Consider the following 23,286-nt stretch of genomic DNA (forward strand, 5'->3'; position numbering starts at 1 on the left):
TGCTAGAAAACGTTTAAAAAAAAACTCTTTACTGCAACCATTAGGAAACTTTTTATTATAAATCAATGTTTTAAAAGGAGTTTTTTTGGTTCACTTTTTACTTAGAAGCCTTATTACTTCCAGGCTTCTAATGTGAAGGATCTGACCAATGGATTGTCACGCTGAGTTAAACAGAAAGCCCCACAAATTGTTCTTTAAGGACATTCTTGGGAATGGGTGTCAGATGCACAGATTTTTATCAAGCTTTTCCATGGATATTTGCATGAGAAAGGTACTTAATTCTTTGGTGGTTATAGAAATGTCCCCTTTCGCAAAATAGTTGGTCATTTTCCTTTGACATGAAGTCATTGCAAAGGGAAATAAGCACCAGCAAAGACAGCAGAATCATAAGAGAATTTTGGGAGGGAGGAAGGGAAGGGAAGGATTGAGCTTCAAGAGCTTACCTTGAGATTGTAACTTTAGAGTGGGAAGGGAAACCCCTCACTTCACAGTGGAGGAAACTGAGAACTAGAGAGAATAACACAGTTTCCCTGACTGCCAATCCACCAATCTTTTCACTACACCACAATGAAACTTAATAATCTGCTAATCCATATTATTAATATGATATGTTAATATTCCATATCACATAAAATATAATAATAAAATCTCATGCCCACATGAGGCTTCAATAAATATTTTCAAATAAGTGGACACTCTTTGGCATATCCACGTGTCAGATGAATAAAGTATTTTATGTTCAATGCATTAACTAATGATATAAAACATAAAGAAATGTCCACCGAGTCGAGTTTTATTTTTTGGCTATGAAAATTCTTTTTTCAGATGTAAGCAATATGACTGAGGATTAGCTTTGCGTATTATAAAGAAAATAAATACATTTGAATCATTTTTTCTTGGTATTTTGATTTCGCAGGGAAAGACTCCCACTGATGGTTACATATTCCTTAGGATCACTTCAGCTTGAAATGGCAAACATGCACTTTGGCTGTAAAAATCCCTGTCATGAGTCTCTCAAACAGGGCAGTGATGTACACAGCAGGGGTCAATGTAGAGGGCAAGGAGTCTCCAGCCTTGGCACCTCTAGCAGAAAAAAAATGGCCTAGCCCACTTGCCTCTATTCCTCCATTCCTCTCTTGAAATTAAGTGGCTATCTTTAGTGGGCCAAAAATAATACAGCAAAAAAACTTTAGCAGAAGTCTAAAAGAAACAACATTAAAACATATCTTGGTAAGGGGCACATTTTAAGACTTCATTGTAGTGCTCAAATTAGTTGTGGGCAATTTAATTTGGGGGTTAACTTGCATTTGTAATGAACTGTACCACTTATGGTTGGTTTTTTCCTATGCCGAATGGCACATATATTACCACTTCCCACTCTCTCCCAAAATAAAAATTCACCATAAATCTCACAACCAAAATTAAAAAAAAAAACCCACTATTGAAAACATCAGAGAGCTTGGCATTTTAAATAAATGCTTAAAATATTGTTTGAGACTATTTTGCCTTTAGCCATCATGGAGATTTCAATTAAATCTAAGTTTATTCGACAAATTATCCTAAGTTTGAACTCAGCCAGTGTTCATATTTTTACAGTTGTTTCCATATTTCCTATTCCTCGAGCAACTGACACAAGGCTTTAATTTACCCCCACAAAAGAGCTCTGTTTTTTTTTTCTTGGATGAATGTTAGCTACTCTTCTAATTCCCAAATGTCTAGACTAGTCTAGTTTGAATGCACGAACCATCTAGACAGTGTGTATACTACTGAACACACAGATTCATTTACTATAAGATTGTGCAAAGAAAACACTGAATACTCAAGTCTAGGACCTTAGTTAACTCTTCTGTCATGTCAAGGCGGGGCAGACATGCCCTGTGGCAGACTGTAAGGGTCTGTGGTAAAAGAAAAGAGCCGAATTACTACAACAATGGAACGTGTGTGTTATCATCTACCTTTATTTTAGAAAAATAGACAGATACACATTATTTTCCATTTTGTCTAACCCTCCCATAGTTAGATCAGGGCATTAAGTTTCCCAAAGGGATCTCAGCTTTTTTATTCAATTCAGTTCACTTTAACAATCATTTATTGAGCATATTCTGAAGACAGGACATTGGACCAGGCTTGGAACAGGTGGCAAGTAGAAGGACAAAGTAAAGCAGAGAGCCTGCCCTGGGGGAGCTTACATTCTGTGAGGGAAGATAGAACACTTACCCAGATAAAAGATAAATACGAGATCACTGGAGAGGGGAGAGCTCACTAACAAGCGAAGGATCTTAGAGAGATCCAGTAGCAGTGGTTACCCAAGTTGAGCCTTGAAGTAGGCTCAGTATTCCAAGAAACAGAGACTAGGAGAGAACTCATCTATAAAATTAAGGGTTGGACTTTTTTCAGTCATGTCCCACACTTCATGATCCCATCTGGAATTTCCTTGGCATTGATACTGGAATGGTTTGCCATTTCCTTCTCCAGCTCATTTTACAGATGAGGAAACTGAGGCAGAGTGAAATGACCTGCCCAGGTCACACGGCTAGTAAAAGTCTGAGGCCACATTTAAACTGAGGAAGATGAGTCTTCCTGACTCCAGGCCCATGGCTCTATCCACTGTACCAGCTGATCTTTACTACCCATTCTAAATTTAAAATTCTCTGAATCACAGAACTAGGAGGTGACTTTAGAGACTCTGTAATTCATCTCCCTGCCCATACATAAAGGATCTCAAACTGAGTTTTCTCACCTACAAAAATGAGGGAACTGGTCAGTGGTCTCTGAGTGATTCCTATCTTTAAACCTATGGATCCTAAAATATAAATAAATTCTATTTTTAAGGAAACCTAGAGCTGTTATCATTTTATTGGTAAACTATTCCAAAGTTCAAGGCAGTTGATTGTTGCGCCATCTTTCCTTACATGGAGTTCAGATTTTGCACAGTAACTTCCAACTTCATCTCCTCTCACTTGAACTATTCTAATGAATTTCTCTGCACTCTCCCCTCCTTCCCATCAAGCATTTCTTTGTGACCCATCTTCCACACAATCACCAAACTGATATTCCTAAAACACACGTCTCATTCCCCTACTCATGAAGCTTTGGTGGTTTCCAGTGATTCACTGATGAAACACAAAATTCTGTGTTTCACGTTTAAATTCCTCCACAATCTGGCCACCATCTATCTTTCCAGGTGTAGGCACGGCTCTATGCTCCACTCAAACTGGCTGATTTGATGTTCCCCAAAAATGACCTCTGACCTCCTGTTTCCACTCCTCATCTCATATTCACCTAACGGAGCCCGCAGCTCTTTCAAGCTGTTTCTTGCATGCAGCTGGGAAACAAGATATACAGGGAATGGGGCACAGAAATCTATCCTGCCTTAGAAGAAAGTAAGGGGAAAAGGGATGGGGGCAGGAGTGCGGTGACAGAAGGGAGGGCTGACTAGGGAATGAGGCAATCAGAATATATGCCCTCTTGGAATGGGGGCAAGGGTAGAAATGGGGAGAAAATTTGTAACTCAAAATCTTGTGGAAATCAATGTTGAAAATTAAAATATTAAATAAAAATGATAAAATTCAAAAAAAAAGATCTTGGGGTTTAAGGGAATCAAAAGTGTTATATGAGTCAACATTGGGACACTACAGTCAGAAACACCCTAATGTAATGTTTGGAATGAACAACAGAAGCAGTAAATCTGGAAGAGTCCCACTGCATGGTGCCCCGGGCAGACCATACCTGAAGTATGATGTACAGTTTGGGGCACTAAATACTTAAAAAGACATTGAAAAGCAGGAATATGTCCAGAAAAGTCAGTCAAAGGTAGGCTAGTGAAACAAACAGGATGTTTACAGGAGTCAAGAGAGAAATAATAACTGTCTCCAAGGACTTGAAAGACTGTTATGTAGAAGAGGAATAGGAGCATTTTGCTAAAGCAAAACTAGAAGTGGTGGACAGATGTTGCAGAAACAGAGATTTTGGCTAGGATAAAGGAAACACTTTCTGTGTTATACATAATCAGGATATAATCAGATGGCCTGCACTGCTCAAGCTCTTCAGGCTAAGGCTGGATGACATTTGTAAGGAACACAGAATTATACCCATGCTTCCTTCTTCAGCAAAGGTTGGAGCAGAGGAACCTTGAGATCTCTTCCAAATAATATTCTATGATTCTATAAGCAACTCATAATCTGCCAGGCTTGATGCATATTCCTAACCAGAAATGGTGCCTACTTGATTCATCACTTAAAATCTGCAGAATTAATTAAATAATTTGTAAATATCAATTTCTGGGAAAGAAAGATAATTTGAAAGGTATTGGCAAAAGAAAAAAGGCACAAGGATTTAAAAATATTTTAGAACACACAGCAGGCAGGTTTAGACAATAGGGGTACGTTCAATCCCAAAAGCTACAACATAGCTCATTCACTAAATTCATTTTTTAACATAAAGCAAAAATATAAAATTTTCACATGAGCAAAATACTGTGCTCAGTGCTAGAAATAGAAAGATCCAGACCCTATTCTCAAAAAGCTTACAATCTGATAGCGGATTTAAATAGAGATTTACCCTTAAAAGGTTATTAGATATGATTGTACCAGAAATAAAATTTAGGGTGCCTTGAGTCACAGGATCATTGATTTAGATCCAGAAAGGATCTCAAGAGGTGAATACTTGCATTTTCTAAATTAAGAAACAGACTCTCAGAGAGTAAATTGTCCAAGATCACAGAGGTATTAAGAGCCAGGATGTACACTGTTGTGTGTCTCAAATTGAGTATTCTTTCCTCTGTATCAATAGCCACCGATGGGTCATTCGAGATATATTTCCCAGTTTCAAATTTATTACCAGTGAATCATACACAAGGTATAGGAGGGAAGGACCTGGACCTGTGATTTCATTAACATAAGGAACTCTTAGACAAGAAAAATCCTTCTCTACCAATGCAGGTCAACACCTACTCTGCAACTTACAGTCAAATAAAACTGGATGGATCAGAGATGTCAAGCTGAAAAAAGAAACCAGGCCATTATGTAGTACATAAGGATTCCTACAGACTGTATATTGACTTAGAAAACCATGTATTAGTTTATCTACATTCTCTTATATTTTGCTTTTATAATTCAATAGATTTTATTTCCAACACTTTGAAAAAAATTATTCTGAGACATGGTCCATGGCCTTCACTAGCCTTCTAAACAGAGGTCCATGAGACCAGAAAAAAAGGGTTATGAAGCCCTATTCTGGGTAGTTATCTCATGTCTTACTTTAATAACTGCCCAACATAACTCTCTAAGACTCAAAAAGAGTCTTTTTTAAAAAAATGTCCACATTTTGGGAAAGGAAGCCATGCAGCCCATGATTTAAGGCCACAACAACTAAGGTCCTGACACCTAGCTCTGCTATAAATGACCAGCACCACCTTGGGCTAATTATGTGAGTTGTCTAGATCTCTACTTCTTTGCAGTGAAATAAAGCAGTTGACCCAAATGATTTCTAGAATCCCTTCAAGTTTTAAATCTTGTGATCCTAAATTTCCTCATTGCAGGTTGATTCAAGAAAACAGCACCATCAGGACCTAGATTTGCATTATTTCTAGAAGCAAAGAATAGGTCAGAGCAAGCACAAATTAATGAACTGGGTGAGCAGAATTTTTCTGATCATTTTTTTCTTCAGGAAATCTGCTGCTATCTTTCAAGTTAAGTGCTTGTTCTTTGTGTATTTTTAAGAAAAATGATAGGAAAGCAGGGTCTTTGAAAGGCTTTATTATCAGAATTAAGAGGAACTAAATTCATACGAATTGTGATATGTTTGGTAATAAGTAAGGCAGATTGAAACCACAGTCACAGTCTAACATAAGTAATGAGCCGACATTTATATGTTGCATGCAGGGGAAAGTTTAACATCAATTAGAACTTTGCATTTAAAAACTGGTGCCCAAAAATACTTTGGCCGATTTCAGTTATTCCAAAACATTTCATCCCCCAATATTAGAGAACTAGAAGTATTACTATAATAGAGATGATTTCTTCTGCACTTTCACAAAACACTTACAGTAATATTATTATGATAGCACTCAACTGGAAACACATCCCATGAAGATGCACATTGGTCCATATGATTCCTGATAATTTTTTCAATGGAAGATGGGCTCCCTGGGAGATTTCTTAGCTTTTATCCTCATATCCCCAGAACCCCAAGCCCATCAGCTAGCACATTCATCTAGTAGCACTTAGAAAATACTGAAAGAAAAGAGGGAGGGGTAAGGTCAGGTAAGGCTCAAGCAATGGGTCCCATGGGGATTGTAACTGGGAAATGGACTCATTTGACAGAAAATGTTCATTAGCAAGGATTTGTTAGGCATTTGTTAGGAAAGCTATAGTAGAAGAGGCTTAGCTAATTCCTAACAAAAGAAAGAACATTGACTCTGAGGTCAGAGGACTTGGGTTCTACTCCTTTTATATTAACATTCTAGGATCTCAATTTCTTCATGAGTAAAAGGAAGGTCCCTCCCACCTGTAGAGCTATGATCCTATGAGCCTATGGGAATCTAGAAAAATCCTACTTGGGCATACTGATGACTTCCCAATTTCTTATCCATAAAAATATGTTTCCTAGCTCTAAGTTTCTGTTGCTATGATCCTCATCACCCTTTACCAATGCAGGCTATCTTGGTTTCAATTTTGTGATCTTAAGCTATATGAATCAAGTGTTCACATAAGGAATCTTTCTGTCCTAGGAGGCAACCTAAGAAAGCATGAAGTCAGATTTTTTTAAAATTGTAAATTGTAAATTTTTTTAAAAAGAGCATGAAGTCATGATTTCTCCATTCTTCTCAGGGTGCCCACTGCATGCTACTCAAGCTAACTTTTCTCTCTCTCTCTCTCTCTCTCTCTGCTTGAGAAACATACTGAAATGTTCCCTTCATTTTCTTCTTCTGTTAGTTCTTTTTGATGTGTTTCTGAAGGCCTGCCAAAGGAGAATGGATTCAGAGGCCTTGGTTCCTTCTCTTTTCCAAACAGTTCTGTCCAGCTCGGTAAACAATAGAGATGAAGTCAATGATTTGTCCACTCTTAATAGCTGGACCTGATCTACTTTGTTTTCTTTTGTTTCACGAGGGTACTCTGGTTTCACCAGAGCAACCAGGAATCAGAGCTCTGATTCCTAATGTTCACCTTGAGGTAAACTGATATTATCCAATATTTCTTTTAAAATTATTTGCTCTTTTCTCTTTCTGGATAGGATCTGGTCGTTTTTTTTTAATATAAGAAAAAATTTCATAGCAGAGGAATAGATAAAACATAAATATTCATTAAACATTTTGGCGGGGAGTTTTTCAGCACACTCTTTCAAGCTTAGGAAGTAATCATATTTTTCAAAATATAGAGAAGGGAAAGACTGTCATTGTCACCACGATGCATGGTAGTGAGTCATTACCAGCTAAATGAGAACTCTAACAGAAAATATAGTGAAAATGGGTGACACGCTCAATATCTGAATACCAGAAAGTCTCATTTAAAAATCAATTCTCAATGCCATCTGTATAAGACAACCTTAATTTGGCATAACATTATTCTGTCTGCTATACACCTGCTTGTTCTCTGGCCTATGAATGAAAAATAGCAACTTTTCAACCGTAATAAACTTCATGCCTTCCTAATTAGCATATCTATTGAAATGGAAAAAAAAATTAGTCTCCTTACAATAGCACTTCAAATACCTCATGGAACATGATGGGCCATTTCAAAACTGCTTTGGCCGATTTCAGTTATTCCAAAACATTTCATCCCCTGATGTTAGAGAACTAGAAGCACCACTATAATAGAGATGATTTCTTCTGCACTTTCGCAAAACACTTGCAGTAATATTATTATGGTAACACTCAACTGGAGATACATCTCATGAAGATGCATGTGGATTTACCCATATCTCATTAATAGGCTTCACACATTAGCATTTCCAGATATCAAGTTGAGACAGTATCAATCTTTTTTTTGAAAGAAATTTCATTATTCATTATCATATGCTTAACGATTTAAAATAAAACAACTGAAAACTGAATTAATTTAATTGGTGGGAAGGACTGGTTTCTGATTGGAATTTTCCTTCAGTTTACTAGTCAGTAAATATCTAAAAAGATTACTCAATTTATTTACGACCTCCCAAAAAAACAATGGATTCTCCTGGTAATGCACAACAAGGCATTCTAACTTAAAAGTTGCATTCCAAACCTCAGAGCATTAACAGCAAAGGGCTGGTGTAAAAATAACCACAAAACATTAAAAGGAGGTATGTAAATGCTAACCAATTTCTGAGGCACCCAATGACATAGTGGCAGAAATCAGTTGTTACACTGTTAACAAACATAAATATTTATAACAAGGCCAATGTCCTCGGGCTTTTGACTCAGGTTGTTAATTTCCAGATTGGTAATTAACTGTTGAAATTATCCATTTGTCAAGAATAGATATTACTTTAAAAAAAATAAAAATGAAACCATTAGTTAAGGGTGAGTGTTCATTACGGAAAACAGTTTGTGTGGTAGACACTTCCCTAAGCAATTAAAATAGGAAAATGATTCCCAGAGATTCAACGCAGGCATTATTTTTTCAGACTGTATTCTAATGGTCACAAGTATTCTATGTTCGGAAAGAAAGCTTTAGAAGACAGTTTTTGCAGTGGATTAGGGTCAATGGCCTTCAGATGACCAAAGCCCAAATGAAATTAAGATCCAACACAAATTCAGAAAAAGGAAGTTAAAAGATCTTTTCCCCTCTCTTTAGTCAGTCATTTGAGTATTAGATCATACATGACTTCATTGTTTAAACAAGGATCTCCCCAGGGATGATTAAAAAGATAAGAGGCTGACTGACATTACCCAAAACACTTTAAATTTTGCAAAGGTCTTCTGATGTATTATTTCACTGGACACTCTCTGTAGGGACTGTTGGATACAGGTACACATTTTCCAGATGAGGAAACTGAGGTGCCCATCTTAGGTTAAGAAACTGCTTTCTCAACTATTAAGTTGATCCCACATTAATTTACCTACTTTTAAAGAGGGGTAAGTACAAAGTCTTTGGGGGTATACATTTTTTAATCAACCTGCATGGCTTCAGAATAAAATTTAAAAAGCTCTCATGGGACTAAAAGAAGTGTCCTGCCAGGAGAAACACTATTCACCCCAAAGTATTTGTTTTGCTTGTCTATTTAAGCCTGTTACTTACATTTGGGTGATTTTTAGTACTTATGCAATATTTATGGAGACCATATGGCTCTTCAATGGATTACAAAGATAGCCTTTTTTGAAAACAAAACAAAATAAAATAAAAAACACTTATTTGTCCCTTTTCTAGCTTACGCATAACCTATGGTTTCTAGAAATTGTTGCCTCTCTTGTTTCAACTTTTAACTTCTGTCGAGCACCCAGAACATCACCGTGAGCAAGTGCTGGCTTAGTAAATATTATTCTGATCTTCTTAATTTTACATTCATAGATTTAAGTGACAACAAATAGCACTGTGTGGAAAAAACATCGGGGCTCATACATCAAACTGAAATACCCGGGGGGCATCTGCCACTCTGCCAGGCTCCTGGAAAATGATATCACCTGCAATGCAGTTCCTGAGAGTAAACCTGAGGGAGCTGCATTGTCTCCAAGCAGACAAACAGTGAGCAGAAGCCGATATGTAATTAGGTGGGTAGCCTCCCATGGAAACCAACACAGTAATAATGGCCCTCTGCTCTTTCCTTCTGCAGTTCAGATGTTGAAAATGGTCACATTAACAACTAGTTTTCTCTTTGACAACTTTCTATACATTGGGAAAAAGGCTTTCCCTCAGAAAAGGAAAAGATTGTTACTGCTATGATAGAGAATACACACACAGTTACAAAGACGTTTACTAAAATAACTTGAGAGCAAAGGTTTTGGAGTATAGAGAGAGGGGCAATGGGCTAGGAGGAACAAGATCTGGGTTCTGTCACTAACTATGTGGGCAATTTGGGACACTTAGTTCATCTGGGCCTCAGTTTCCCCATCTTCAGAATGAAGAGGCAGGATCAAATATGGCAGATTTGGCTGAGGTGTTAGTTGGCTTGAATGAACTTTCATTTTTTTTCCTCTTTCTTATAAGGGACATCTCTTTGGGAGAGAGGGCAATGTATTTGAGGAATGGAAAGGATGGCAAAGTGAATGACCACAATGAAAACTGTTGAATAAAAATTTAAAATAAATAAAATATTCTAAAATTTTAAAAAATTCTAAGGAAAAGAACATGTCTAATGTTCTAAAATTAAATTTAAAAAATGGTCTAAGAAAAAGGGCATATTTTAATGTTTAAAATAAAATAAGAAAAAGAATGTTCTAAGGAAAAGATTATAACTTCTAATATTATAAAATAAAGTAAATAAAAAACAAATGTTCTAAGGAAAAGGACATCACTTTTGATGTTCTAAAATAAAGAGATAAAAAACGTTCTAAGGAAAATGATATCACTTCTAATGTTCTAAAATAAAGAGATTAAAAATAAATGTTCTAAGAAAAAACATCATTTTTAATGTTCTAAAATAAAGGGAGGATAAAAAATAAATGTTATAAAGAAAAGAATAAAATTTCCAATGTTATAAAATAAAATAAATAAAAAGTAAATGCTCTAAGGAAAAGAATATCAATTCTAGAACGCAAAAATTTTTAAGAGACTTCTACAAAAAGGAGGCAAAACTGTATGTTGATTAGGAACCTGATTTTAGAGCGATGAAGTCCTGGTGTTAAGCTCTGTCTGTCATAGATAGAAAGGAACAAGTCATTTAACCTCCCAGTAGCCCAAAAAACTTTCTTAGACTAGCAATTACACAAAAATTAACAGAGGTGGGCTACCTTTCTCATTCCCACTAGATTCCCATAAACTTCCCCCTTTTTGTTTTTAACTTTCTATACTGGGATGCACGATACAAGCATGTTAAAAATATTAGCCAAACAGAATTCAGCTGGATCATGGGTTTTCTCCCATTATACAAGAAGAAAATGCTGGCAGTGAAGTTGTGACAATGTCCTTCAAAGTAGAGCATTCATATTTGGCTTTAAAAATGTCTTTACCTACCTTCACATTGTCTGGATGAAGCCCTCCGGGGTGTTTGTCCATGTACTGACATAAATCAGTGTGCTAGAAGACAAATCCAAAGGAAAAACGTATTAATATCCCTATGGCTCCAATACAAAGAATTAATAGTGTTCAACTTCAAAGTCTCTGTTAGTTCTGTACAAAGCACAGGAAGAGTGAGCAGCTCCCTTTTTAGTCCTTACTTGTGGGCACCACCACCACCACCACCCCGCCTTCTCTCGCCCTTTCTTTCACCACCACTGTACTATTTCTTTACCTTCAGGCCCTTAATTCTGTTCAACTTTCTATGTGTTGGAAACATTATGTGTGTAGGTAATTCTTTAACGTGTCTGATTTCTTTCTCAACTAACATGGACAGCTCACTTACGGCCACGTCGTACTTAGAGGCATAATGAACACTCAATCTGCAGTCTCGTTGTCTAGTATTTTACCCAGGTAGGATGGGAATACTTTTATCTTCTACACAAGATGAAGTCACCATAATTAGTTTTAAAATCTAAATTATAATTTGTCATATTCGATACTATGAAGTCCATAAATATAAATAATTATTTCCTTAATTGCAGAAGTTTCAGACACATTCTTAACAGAACTCAATCATTTATTTCTTTAAGGTCAAAAACTGGAGAAACTATTCCAATGACAAATAATAACCAGAGGCTACCACTTCCACCAGCCACAACTTAGTTTCCAATGTACCTTTTCTCTTGAAGCATTTTCATTTATCTCATGAAACAGGTCAAAGTGACAAAAGATATTCAAAGACACTATTCAAGTTTGTCACGTCCTGCTAGGTGAAAGCCAAAGAACATGATCGTGAAAATTATCTGAACACTTTGAAAAATATATACTGAAAATAAGGCATTTTATTCACTGCTGTCATATTAATTTTTATTAGATGCAGCTGGTGGTATAATGGATGGAGCTGGACCTGGAGTTGGGAAGACCCGAGTCAAATCCAGTCTCAGATACTAACTAATCGTGTGACTCTGGCCAAGTCACCTAGTCACAATTTTCCTCAGTTTCCTCAACTGCAAAATGGTGATTAAAAATAGCACCTACTTCGCATGGGTGCTGTGATGATCAAATAAGATATTTGTAAAAGAGAAACAAAACAAAAACAAAAAAAAAACCACTAAGCACAGTGCCTAGCACAGAGTGGGCCTATAGAAATGCTCCGTCTTGCTAAAATTTCATCATAACATGGGTTAAAACTTTCGGGAATCTTGTTATAACAGTGTTATATGAGGCCAGTCCATGTAGGTCTCTACCTGCAGGAATCTTGCTACTGTCACCAAAAATAGTCTTATGGAAGGAAACATAGCATTATAACAAGCATCCCATGTAATAATAATCGCTAGCATTTATTTATCACTTTAAGGTTTGCAAAGTCCTTTACAAATATTATCTCATGTTAGCCTCACAACCCGAGGAGGTAGGAGCTTTCCATATTTTACAGATGAAGAAATTAAGGCAGAAAGCGGTTAAGAGGTTTGCGCAAGGTCATGTAGCTAGTAAGGGTCTAAATCCAGATTTGAACTCGGGGTCTTTCTGACTTCTGGTCTAGTGCGCTATCCATTTTGCCAGTCAGCTGCTATATGATCCTATCCAACCAATTTGAAGCAGCGTAATAGATCATAAACTGAATGCATGGAAAGGACTGGGTTCTTTCATTATCACTTATAGCAGAAACTTCTCAAAACTCAACTCCTTATGACTTTGAATAAGTATTCATGGGAGAAGCAAATGTATAAATTTGGCATTGTCATAGTATTTATCCTCAAAAGGCAAATGATAGTGAAACTTAGAAAATCATGGTCTCTAAGCTGGACAGTAACTCAAAGGTCCTGCTTGTACCTGAGCCAAAAGCACCATTGCAACATCCTCACCAAGTCTAGCCTCCACTTGAAGATGTCCAGAGAATACGGTTCTACTACCTCCCAAGGCAGATCATTAAACATTTGGACAGCTTAAGTCCTTAACAATTTTTTTTTTCTTTACATGGAAGTAAAAACAGTCTCTGTAACTTCAACTCATTTCTTGGGCTAAGCAAAACAAAGCTAATTTTTCTTCACTACCAATAAAATGGAAGTGCATACATTGTTAAACTTGAGCAGAGAGACAGAGAGTGAGTTTTCTCTTTGGTATACCTAGAACCCATATCATTAGGCCTGGCACACAGTAGGTGCTGAATGAATGATATGATTTTTCACCAAAGCCACTAATATCTTAACCTGAATATTTACCTACTGAGAAGCACTAAGAATAAGAAACTCAACTGAAAAGGATTTAGTTTTATGAGCTTCAATTTCCTCACATGTAAAATGATGTGGCTCTAAGTGACCAGTAATGGCCAATTCAGCTTTAGCTCTATGATTCTATTGTAAAGACTGGTGGCAAAATGCCAAACTTAGAGGTCACATCTTTCTGTTTTGCTAACAATTAATATTAAGCTGATGGGGTGGGGGTTGCTGTGTACAGGGGCTTTGCTTGTGTTCTAGTTGGTATCTTTCCTGTCAAAATATAATTATCCAACATTGTTTTTTTGTTCATTAAGCTAGAACAATAGCTACGGGAAAAGCAGGGACATGCTGAAAGATATTTGATTGGCATTTCCAACTTTCTATTCTTTCCTTTAGGCCTCCCTCTCCCTCCCTTACTTCTTTTGGATTGACCCCTCCACTTTCCCAAAATGCAGACCCTGAGCATATTTCAGAGTAGATTTATTTCCTGCTTAATGGTCATGTTAGTGCATCACCATATCTAGGGTGGGGGAAAGGACCTACCAGAGACTTCCCTGCCATAAGACCAACAACCCTGGATGGATACTGTTTCCATCCCAGCTACTCTGTGACTGACCCCTGATATTATATCTAGTTCGGAGTCTTAGGTGGCCATCACAAACTCGGTGGTCAAAGAGAAGCTATAGATAAAAGTCAAAAGCTTAAGTCCTGATCTGAAATTAGACCAAGGTTCAAGACCTTGACTGCCTCATCTCCTTCTATCTTCAACTTATCTCTTACCAAGTCCAGATCTTTGCCTCATCCTATCACCCATCTCCCACCCCCATTTCATCCATCTCTGTTTTATTTAGGCCTGGACCAGGGACTACTGAACTGCCTGTGAGGCACACATGAGTTCTCCAAAAAGTATAGTAGACAAACATAAAGCTAGGATTCGTAACTGGACTAATTTTGGTCCATGTGCAGCCCCCAGGAGAAGGTAGGAGTAGAAACAGAACCTCCTATCCCTGCCAAGCTAAATTTCTTCCCACTTCATTTTTTAAATACTGATGATCAATTAAGCAGATTTTATTTTTCTTGACAGTATCAAAGGAAAGGAAAGTACCTGAATTCTTGAGCTGATTTTTGACAATGAAAGATTCAGAGTGCCTCTCAAGCCATCCTTTGGAAAGGGCTGAAATGGAGCACCCACACCTCTGCGACTACTTTTCTGGTCTTTTAAAACCTATGCTGAAGCCAGGGCAAAGGTCCACCAACATAGTGGAGACTGACTGAAACAGCGTAATACCAGCAGCAATCTGTACTCATCTGCTGAGAGGATGGGATGCTATGGACAAATCAAACCAACATCAGACTGAGCTTCAGAACTGTAGTCCTTCAAAGGACTTAGAAATCATCTAAGGGTCTAAGGGTTCTTAACTCAGAGTACATGAATTTTTTTTTAATTTTTAAAAAACTGATACTTGAATTTCATCACAATTGGTCTCCTTTGGTAATCTTATGTTTTCTATTTTTTACATTTAAAAATATTATTCTGAAGTCCATAGGTTTTGACTGGACTTCTGAAGGGAATCTGTGGCACGCGTGCGTGCACACACACACACACACACACACACACACGATTAAGCAGATCTCATCTAGAACTGCTCTTCTATATTTTACAAGTGAGGAAGTAAATGCAGAAGACTTAACTTACCTATGCTCATTAACAGTTGGTATCAGAGGTAGGAAGCCTGATTCCTAGCTCAGTGTTCTTTCCATCATATGACATACCTGACAGGGAATCATCAGAGCTGGTTTTGAATCCAACCTCAGTCCCTTTCACTGTGTGACCTCGAACAAGTCATAGTAGGTGTTTAATAAATATACTGAATTTATTGAAGTCACTTCATCTCTTTAAAGTATAAATGCTTCACATCAAGGTAAGCTTATAGATAAAGCCTGGATCAGTGCAGGAGGGAAGGGGGAAGAGGCACAGGATTTGGAGTCAGGAGAGTGAGTTCAAATCCCAGCACTACTGTTTGCTACCTTAGACAATTAATTCACTTAATCTTTCTGGGACAGTTTCCGCATATGTAGAATGAATGGGCTGAACTACTATAAATGTCTCTTCCAGCTTTAATTTCATGACCCCTTGATGAAATAAGGTAAAGGAAAGAGAGCAGACATTTCTCTTGCCTTCCTCTTTAACAACATGCCCCTTCCTTACCTGTCTTAACTTTAGAACCCATTTTCAATTCTTTCTTCTCATCCTTGTCCTTTCTCCTGTCATCTTTCATCCTCTGCTTACACAAGTCTATAAATTCTTATTTCTCCTCTAAATCCCTATTTGTTTCACTCAGATTTTACAAAACCAACTTCAAAAACAACAGCAACGACTTAGAGATTGTTGACTCTGACCACCTCATTTCACAGATAAGGAAACTAAGTCGACGCCTAAAAAAGGGAATGCCAATTCAGGAAACATTAAGCACCAACTGCATGCTAGGCACTATACTACGAACTGTGACTTGTCCGGGGTCACAAAGTCACATATGAGCGGAAAGAACTGAACCAACATCTTCCTGGCCTCACAGCCAATCATGCTATCTCCGTAGTCTTTGTCTGTGCTCTGGCCTTTCTTCGTAGTATAGGAACGTGGACTGGATTTTAGTATTGGTTGATGGGTATCTAAATTTGTGACTTATGATGCAATATTTCAGAGAATTTTCTGTCAGTTGCTACCCTGAGCTAAAGACAGAAACTAATTACTCCAATGGCAATAAAAAATGTTAACATTTAAACAATATCATAACATAGGAAAAAGAGCATTAGTCGGTAGACTTGGCTTTGAATCTTGATTCTACCACCAACTACCAGTGTAACATGGGCCAAGTTAACCTAATCTCCATGGGCCTCAGTCTCCTCATTTGAAAAAGGAAAGATTTGAACTAGATGACCTCTGAAATATCTTTCAGCTCTAGACCTAGGATTTTGTTAAGGACTGTCTTGGGTTTCTGTTTCAAATATTCAGGGATGGGGTGTGGTGTGGTGTATGGTGTGTGGTGTGTGTGTGTGTGTGTGTGTGTGTGTGTGTGTGTGTGTGTGTTTTAAATAACTTTTCTGATGGTCACATGGAACAATTTAGACCTCTAAAGGGAATTTTCTAGCCTAACTTACTTAATTTAGACATGAGGAAACAGAGGCTTAGGGTGGTCACCTAGTTTCCTAAGAGCATATAGTTAGTGGGAAAGCCTGGGTTCAAATCCAGTGTTCTTTCATCTCGGCTGAGAAATAGAATGAAAAAAAAAAACCAGGGGAATGAAGAGGCTTCTGGCTAATCATAATCGATGTCCAAACAAAAAAAAAAAGAGACTGATGACAGATTGTATACCTGTTGTTCAAGAATTAGCCTAGCTAAGAGAAAGCTTATTACCAATGTGACTGCAAGGTGATTGATTTTGTCACAGCAATCTTGAAGACCATCTAATGCAGAGTGTGTCAAACTCTCAGCCTGCCCAAGTGGGGCCAATAATAGATTAAAGTGAAAGTGGGAAATGCTTAACAAAATAAATAAAATTACAACACAAACAATGTTAATTTGTGGTTTTCTAAGTCTCCCCTAGAGGGATCCACTTCTGTTGGAATTGGTTCCACCATTCTGGTGGGTTGTAAAGGGGCTGTAATATTCACAGGTGGAAAAAATGTATAACCACGAAACACTGAAGTAAGAAGCCACAAGCTACATCCCCTGAAATTTTGTACTTTATTCAGGGTGAAAAATGACTAATTTCAATCAAAATTTCAACAATTTTGATCGTTTGATTTCTGATAACTACTAATGACTAGGGAGTGGGGAGAAGAGAGACTAGATCCTAGAGACTGGAATGTTTACATTGTGACTACAAAAAGCAGGCACAAGAATTCAAACAACTTAACTGTCTGAGGTAATTTATTAATGGGGCAAATAGGCCAAAGCACTGGGCCAAGATTATCTCTGAATATTATAATGAATGTTCAAAATGAGGATACTAAACCATTAAGAAAAGATTAAAGTAGGTTAAATCACATTCTTTATGACCTGTTACTTATACATACTCTCTCCTTCATATACATAGACACATGTACACTTACATATTGTGTGTATATATATGTATGCATATGTATGTATGTATGTATGTATATACATAAGAAGTGTGTATATGAAGAGAGAGTGCATCTATGTAATATTGCTTACCTTTCAGTTTAAAAATTCACTACATGTTATTGTAAAGTTTTATATATATTATATATATGTACATATGTGGTGAATTTTCCAACATAAATAATTTAAAGCTTGGGGCTTGTATCAGAAAAAAATATGTAGATATATAGGTATAGATATCTTTCCTTATTCCAAGACAATATTGTATTTTTAAAATCTTTCCATTGTAGTTATATTATTGAAAAAGAAGCATGATGTGTTAATTTAACTATTGGATAGACTTGAGAGAAGAAATTTTTAGAGGTATGAATATTTCCACTTAAAATAAGTAAGAAAAAATTAAATTTAGTGATGAAATCAGAATTTTCCCTAACAAGCATCCAATTTAAAAATGAACCGACCATTCAATAAATAGTTGTAATTTGCAGTGAGTTTTAATGGGGTTGTTGGACATTCAAAGCAATTCAACAAATGTACTAAGAACTTCCGTTGAGTCATTTCAGTCTTGTTCAATTCTTCATGACTCCATTTGGGTTCTCTGTGGCAAAGATACTGGAGTGGTCTGCCATTTCCTTCTCCAGATCCTTTTGCAGATTAGGAACTGAGACAAACATCGTTAGGTGACTTGCCCAGGGTCACACAACTAGTAAGTGTCTGAGGCTGAATTTGAACTCAGAAGAATGAGTCTTCCTGATTCCGGCCCAGCACTCCATGCACTATGGCTCCACCCTTCTGCTCACTAAGATCTACTATGGGCCAAGAACTAGCAGGACTTGGTGATACAAGGAAAAAAACTCCAAGGGGCCCTTACCTTCAAAAAGCTTAAATTTCTTCATTTATCATAATCCATTTTTGGTCAAATGACTTGACCTCTCTGTGCCTCAGTTTACTCAGCCGTAAAATGAGGATGTTTAAATTGACTTCTCGGGTCCCTTCGAGTTTCAAATCTATGATCATGTGATTATATCCTTGTGTTCCTTTTTCATCGACTGATTTTCCATAATGTTACATTACATCTTCCAGGTGTAAAAACCTCTAGTGAGCCAAGCTTCTTTTTTGTCACTTCCCAAGCTCGTCACTGATTCCCTAAATATGATGTCTGCCACTTGCTCAGTGTCTGATCATATTAAAGATGAAGTCCGCGTTTCTCATCTACTCATTTGGAAATCTTCCCAAAATATGGTAATGAAAATGACAGAGTATTATTTTCATCCTCTTTCCTGAAAATGAATGCCAGCCGAGGTCCTTCCATTAAAACATTCCTAATTTTGAAGTCGTATTGAATACAACCCCTGACAGGACCACCACATCTTTATGCATTTGGTGGATTTAGTTTTCCTTTTTTGATGTCAGTAAGAAGCTCACTCAACCAAACAAAGGTCAATAATTTTAAGTTTCTGACCATGTTATAATCAAAAATCATATACCACAAGGGCAAAAATAAAGATTTCAGAGGAAAGGACAGGCTAACATCATTTCATTTCCTTGTCTTCGGGGTTTGGCTTTTTTTTCTGCAATTAATAGAATTTTTCATGTCCATATCAACATCTTACAAGAAGTACTTGTTGGTAGGCCGCTTGGAGAGTGGCCTCTGAAGTGAGCCTTAGGTCCAGCTTCTGGCACAAACTGGCTAGGGAACCCTCAGCAATAACCTCTCAGTGCCCCGGGAACTCAATAAATCAAGGGTTCTTACCCTGGGGTCTGTGATTTTGTTGCTCTTGTTTCAATACTCTGATAACTGTACTTTATAATTTATTTTTTTCTTTTTAATCCTATGTATTTTAGGCATTTAAAATATTATTCTGGTCAAGGGTCCATTCCAGGGCCCACAAAAAAGGACAAGAACCTCATGTTTTAACACTTTAATTTGCAGAGTGGTGGAACTGCATGGGTGGAAAAAGCTGCCCCACCAAAAGTTCCCAGTGCTGAAGAAATCCCAGGCCAGGAAGGTGACAGAAGACCGGGCTGGCTTTGGGCAGGGGAGGGGAGCTCAAGGAGTCCCAAGTTCTCTTCCTCCCAGCTCTGTCACTGACTCGTTACATAGCCTTGGGTAGACGACTTCTCGCTTTGTTAAATAGACCAGGTAAACCTAGCTTCCCTTTCAGCTTTGAAATTCTGAGATCAATGAATTAAGGAAAATCAGTGTACTACGGGAATGTGGAATATTTGGGATAAAAAAAAAAAAAAGGTATTTCTCTATCAGGAAGCTAAGTGGCACAATGGACGGAGGGCTGGAGTTGCAGTTGGGAAGATGTGAGCTCAAATAGCTTACCACCCGTGTGAGCCAGGGCTAGTCCCTTCACATCTGCCTCAGTTTCCTCATTTGTAAAATGGAGATTAAGGTCACATCTACCTCAAAGCATTGTTGTGAGGATCAAATCAGAAAATACATGTGAAACACTCTGTGAGCCTCAAAGCACCATGTAAATGCTTGTTGCTAGCAGTGGGGCTGCTGCTACTACTTACTACTACCACCACCACCACCACCACCACCACTATAGAATTGTGGTACTGTAGTGCTACTGCGGCTACTACCACTGCTTTTCCTGCTACTATTACTACTTCTGCTGCCGCTGCTGCTACTAAATGTGCAGAAACCGAAGGCAGAAAAATGCACTTCCTCCCTTTCCCTAAGTTTGCACCTATAGCAAGGATAGCGACGCCCAGTTTTTCATCCCTGGTATACAGTATGCTTCTATAAATTTCAGACTTTGGTAGGCATAACTCTTGATTAATAAATTTATTACAGAGAACTTGTGGAAAGGAGGGGGAGGGGAAGAGAGACAGAGACTAACGTTGTGAACACTGGAGCTAAATTAGACGCGCTATCGAGAATTTCAATAAGAATATCAGTACCAATGAGAAATGAATAAGATTTCTTACAAATAAAGTGCAGGCGGGTAGTTTGTTTTTGTTTCTGTTTTGCCTATGTACCCTCACTCAAAAGCAGGATGTGCAAGAAGAGAAATCCTGCCTCCTACACCCAGTACAAGGGTCCATGATATCTAGCCACTCTACTACAAAGCTCATCCCTGTCATTTACGTAAACTCAATCAGATAGAGAGGAAAACAGCTCTGGTGAAAACTATATCACTGTGTGGAATGGGCTGTGGCAGAATATTTTAAAGTTCTGTGCCTGCGGAAACAATATTTTCTGAGAAAAGACTAAGTTGTCATGTATATATTGAGTGTTTAATGTGTACACAGAACATTGCTATAATGAATCCAAATTCTGGTTGAACTGAGATGGTAAAAAAATCATCAATAAGTACTAGAAAATGGCATTTCCTCCCCTGAAGCAAGGATTCTAATGAAGACTAGATGAGTAAGTTTCTAACATGATCCTAGAACATGATTAAGACATTATGCCAAGTGGTCTTTCTTTTCATCTATTTTATCTCTGCCCTACCTCGTCAAAAATATTATTGAGATACATTTTCCAGTATTACAGGGGGAGAGGGGAAGAGGAGAGACAGAAGAAGAGGGAAGGAAGTTGGAAAGAGGAGAGGGAAAGGGGGACAAATACATAAAGAAGGAGAAAGGAGAAACAAGGGGAGGGAGAGTAAGAAGGGGGAGAAAGGAGACAGGGAGAGCAGAGAGGGAAAGAAAGGGATAGAGAAAGCGTGCCTGCACGAGTGTTTAGATGGATTTAAAACATTTAAGAACTACTGAAACTTAAGCAACAACTACACATGTTCCCTGGCAGTGGTGGGGAGGGTGAGTCAACACTCTGGCTTGGCTGGGACAGCATGCCCAGCTTTTCCATAACAATTATATTATTACAGTTTACTCCTAATTAAATTAGTCATTTCTTTCCCCCATGTAATCTATTCGCTTTCTCCCTTCTTCGTCAGAATAATGCTCTATGTGACTTAGCTGTCCTCTAATTCTGCCTAATTGGTTTCAGCTGTCATTTCTGAAGCTGACACTCACGGACAGCCTGGGGCTGGTGAATGGAACAGGAAGGGTTTCCAACCACATTCCCATCATGTTAAACCAGCCACGGGAAAGAGTTCTTCCATTAAAACAAACACTGGACTATTTGGCTTCTGGCAATGACATCATGCAGCAGACAGACTGCATTGTTTCACTGAGGCAGCAAGACCATTGCAAGCCATTCTTCTCTGATAAAGAGAAACGTTCCTGTTATTTATGCCCTAGCAAGTTCTAAGGATTTAGCTAATTCTAAAACTGAAATTCATCTTTTGAAATTGCAGCTAAGGAACAATAAGAGATTTCAAAACGAATTTCTTAAAATTTAACACAGTGCACTTTAAGGTTAAACAGAATTTCAGGGAATCTTTAGTTTTTACGATGAATTTCATTGCCATCTTTTTAAAGATATCGATCACATTTCCCCATGTATTCTTCCCTCTTCCTCTCCCAGAGAGCCGCATTAAATAACAAAGAATTTTTTTTCAAGTTTAGTAATACTAAGCAACATATCAGAAAAATCTGAAATTATTTGTCATGTTATATACCTATAGCATAGTGCCCGGACCCCTGCCCTGAAGAATGGAAGGTGCCTTGTCATGTCTCTTCTTTGAGGGGCAAACTTGGTCATTATAAAATTTCATAGCATTCAGATTCAATTATTTTCTTATTGTTATTTTGCTTTCCATTTACATCATTTTGGTCATGGCATATACTGTTTTCCTAGTTGTGCATCAGTTCATCCGAGTCTTCCTATGTTTCTTGGTATTCATCTGTCATCGTTTCTTACAGGATAGTAATATTCCATTACTTTCATGTACCACAACTTATTTAATCACTCCCCAATAGATAGGTATCTATTTTACTATGGAAAAAAGAACTGCCATAAATATCTTGGTGGATATGGGGCCTTTTAAATATGTATGCATATATATGTATATTTAAATATACATATTTAAAATACACACAGACACATACACATATCCAACCCTCTTTGGCATGCATGCCTAGCAATAGAATCTTTGGTTGCAAGGGTATGGACAATTTCATCCCTTTCTTGGCCTAAGTGCAAAATGCTTTCCAGGACAGTTGGCTGAATTCACAGCTCCACCAAGAGCACATTAGTGAGTGTGTCAGTGTGTCCACAGCCCCTCCAACACTGACTTTTCAAGGGCAAAGATGACTCTTTGTCATCTTTGCCAATTGCTGGGGATGAGGTGAAAGCTCATAGTTTTTGATTCGTGTTTCTCTTAGTATTACTGACTTGGAACATTCTTTTACCTGGTTGCTAACAGTTTTCAAGTCTTCTTTTGAGAACTGTATATTCACGTCCTTTTACCACACGTCTCGTTCTAGTTGTAAATTGTTTGTACTGCTGCAGAATGTTAGTTTGTAGGTAGGCATAAGGAGAATTTGTCAAATGTTCCATCTCCTCTCACCAGAGCAAAGTGTCACCCGACATTGCACGTAAGCCCTCTGGCAAACCATTCCCAAAGCCTGCCTAGAGGACAAGTTTTCACAATCTCAAGTTCTTGCAGTTTGTTGTTTGTTGTTTGTTGTTTTTCACAGCTAACTGATTCTAATGGAGGATTGGAAAGGATAATGGGGAAAAGAATGGCATGTCCTAATCACACGAATGGGCTTGTACTAAAAGTAAATAAAATAGGACAAAAAAGCAGCATGGGGCAGTGGACAGAGAGCCACACTCAGTCTTGAAGACCTGGGTTCAAGTCCCACCTCTTAACACACACTGACTGCGTGACTCTAGACACTTAGAATTCCTGGACAAATCACAAAGTACAAATTGCAGAAAAGG

At 37.7% G+C, this 23,286-nt stretch overlaps 1 protein-coding gene across 1 annotated transcript in view; it reads right to left on the reverse strand.

Annotated features, from left to right (window-relative positions):
• The window catches only part of CDK14 (cyclin dependent kinase 14), a 657,433-nt gene that overhangs the window by 338,518 nt on the left and 295,629 nt on the right, over nt 1-23,286 (reverse strand). The window contains exon 7 of the mRNA XM_036761007.1: nt 11,091-11,153. Coding sequence (XP_036616902.1) covers nt 11,091-11,153 — 63 coding nt within the window. The remainder of the gene's footprint in view (nt 1-11,090; nt 11,154-23,286) is intronic.

The sequence above is a fragment of the Trichosurus vulpecula genome, chromosome 5 (genome assembly GCF_011100635.1).
Source record: "Trichosurus vulpecula isolate mTriVul1 chromosome 5, mTriVul1.pri, whole genome shotgun sequence".
Classification (NCBI taxonomy): domain Eukaryota; kingdom Metazoa; phylum Chordata; class Mammalia; order Diprotodontia; family Phalangeridae; genus Trichosurus; species Trichosurus vulpecula.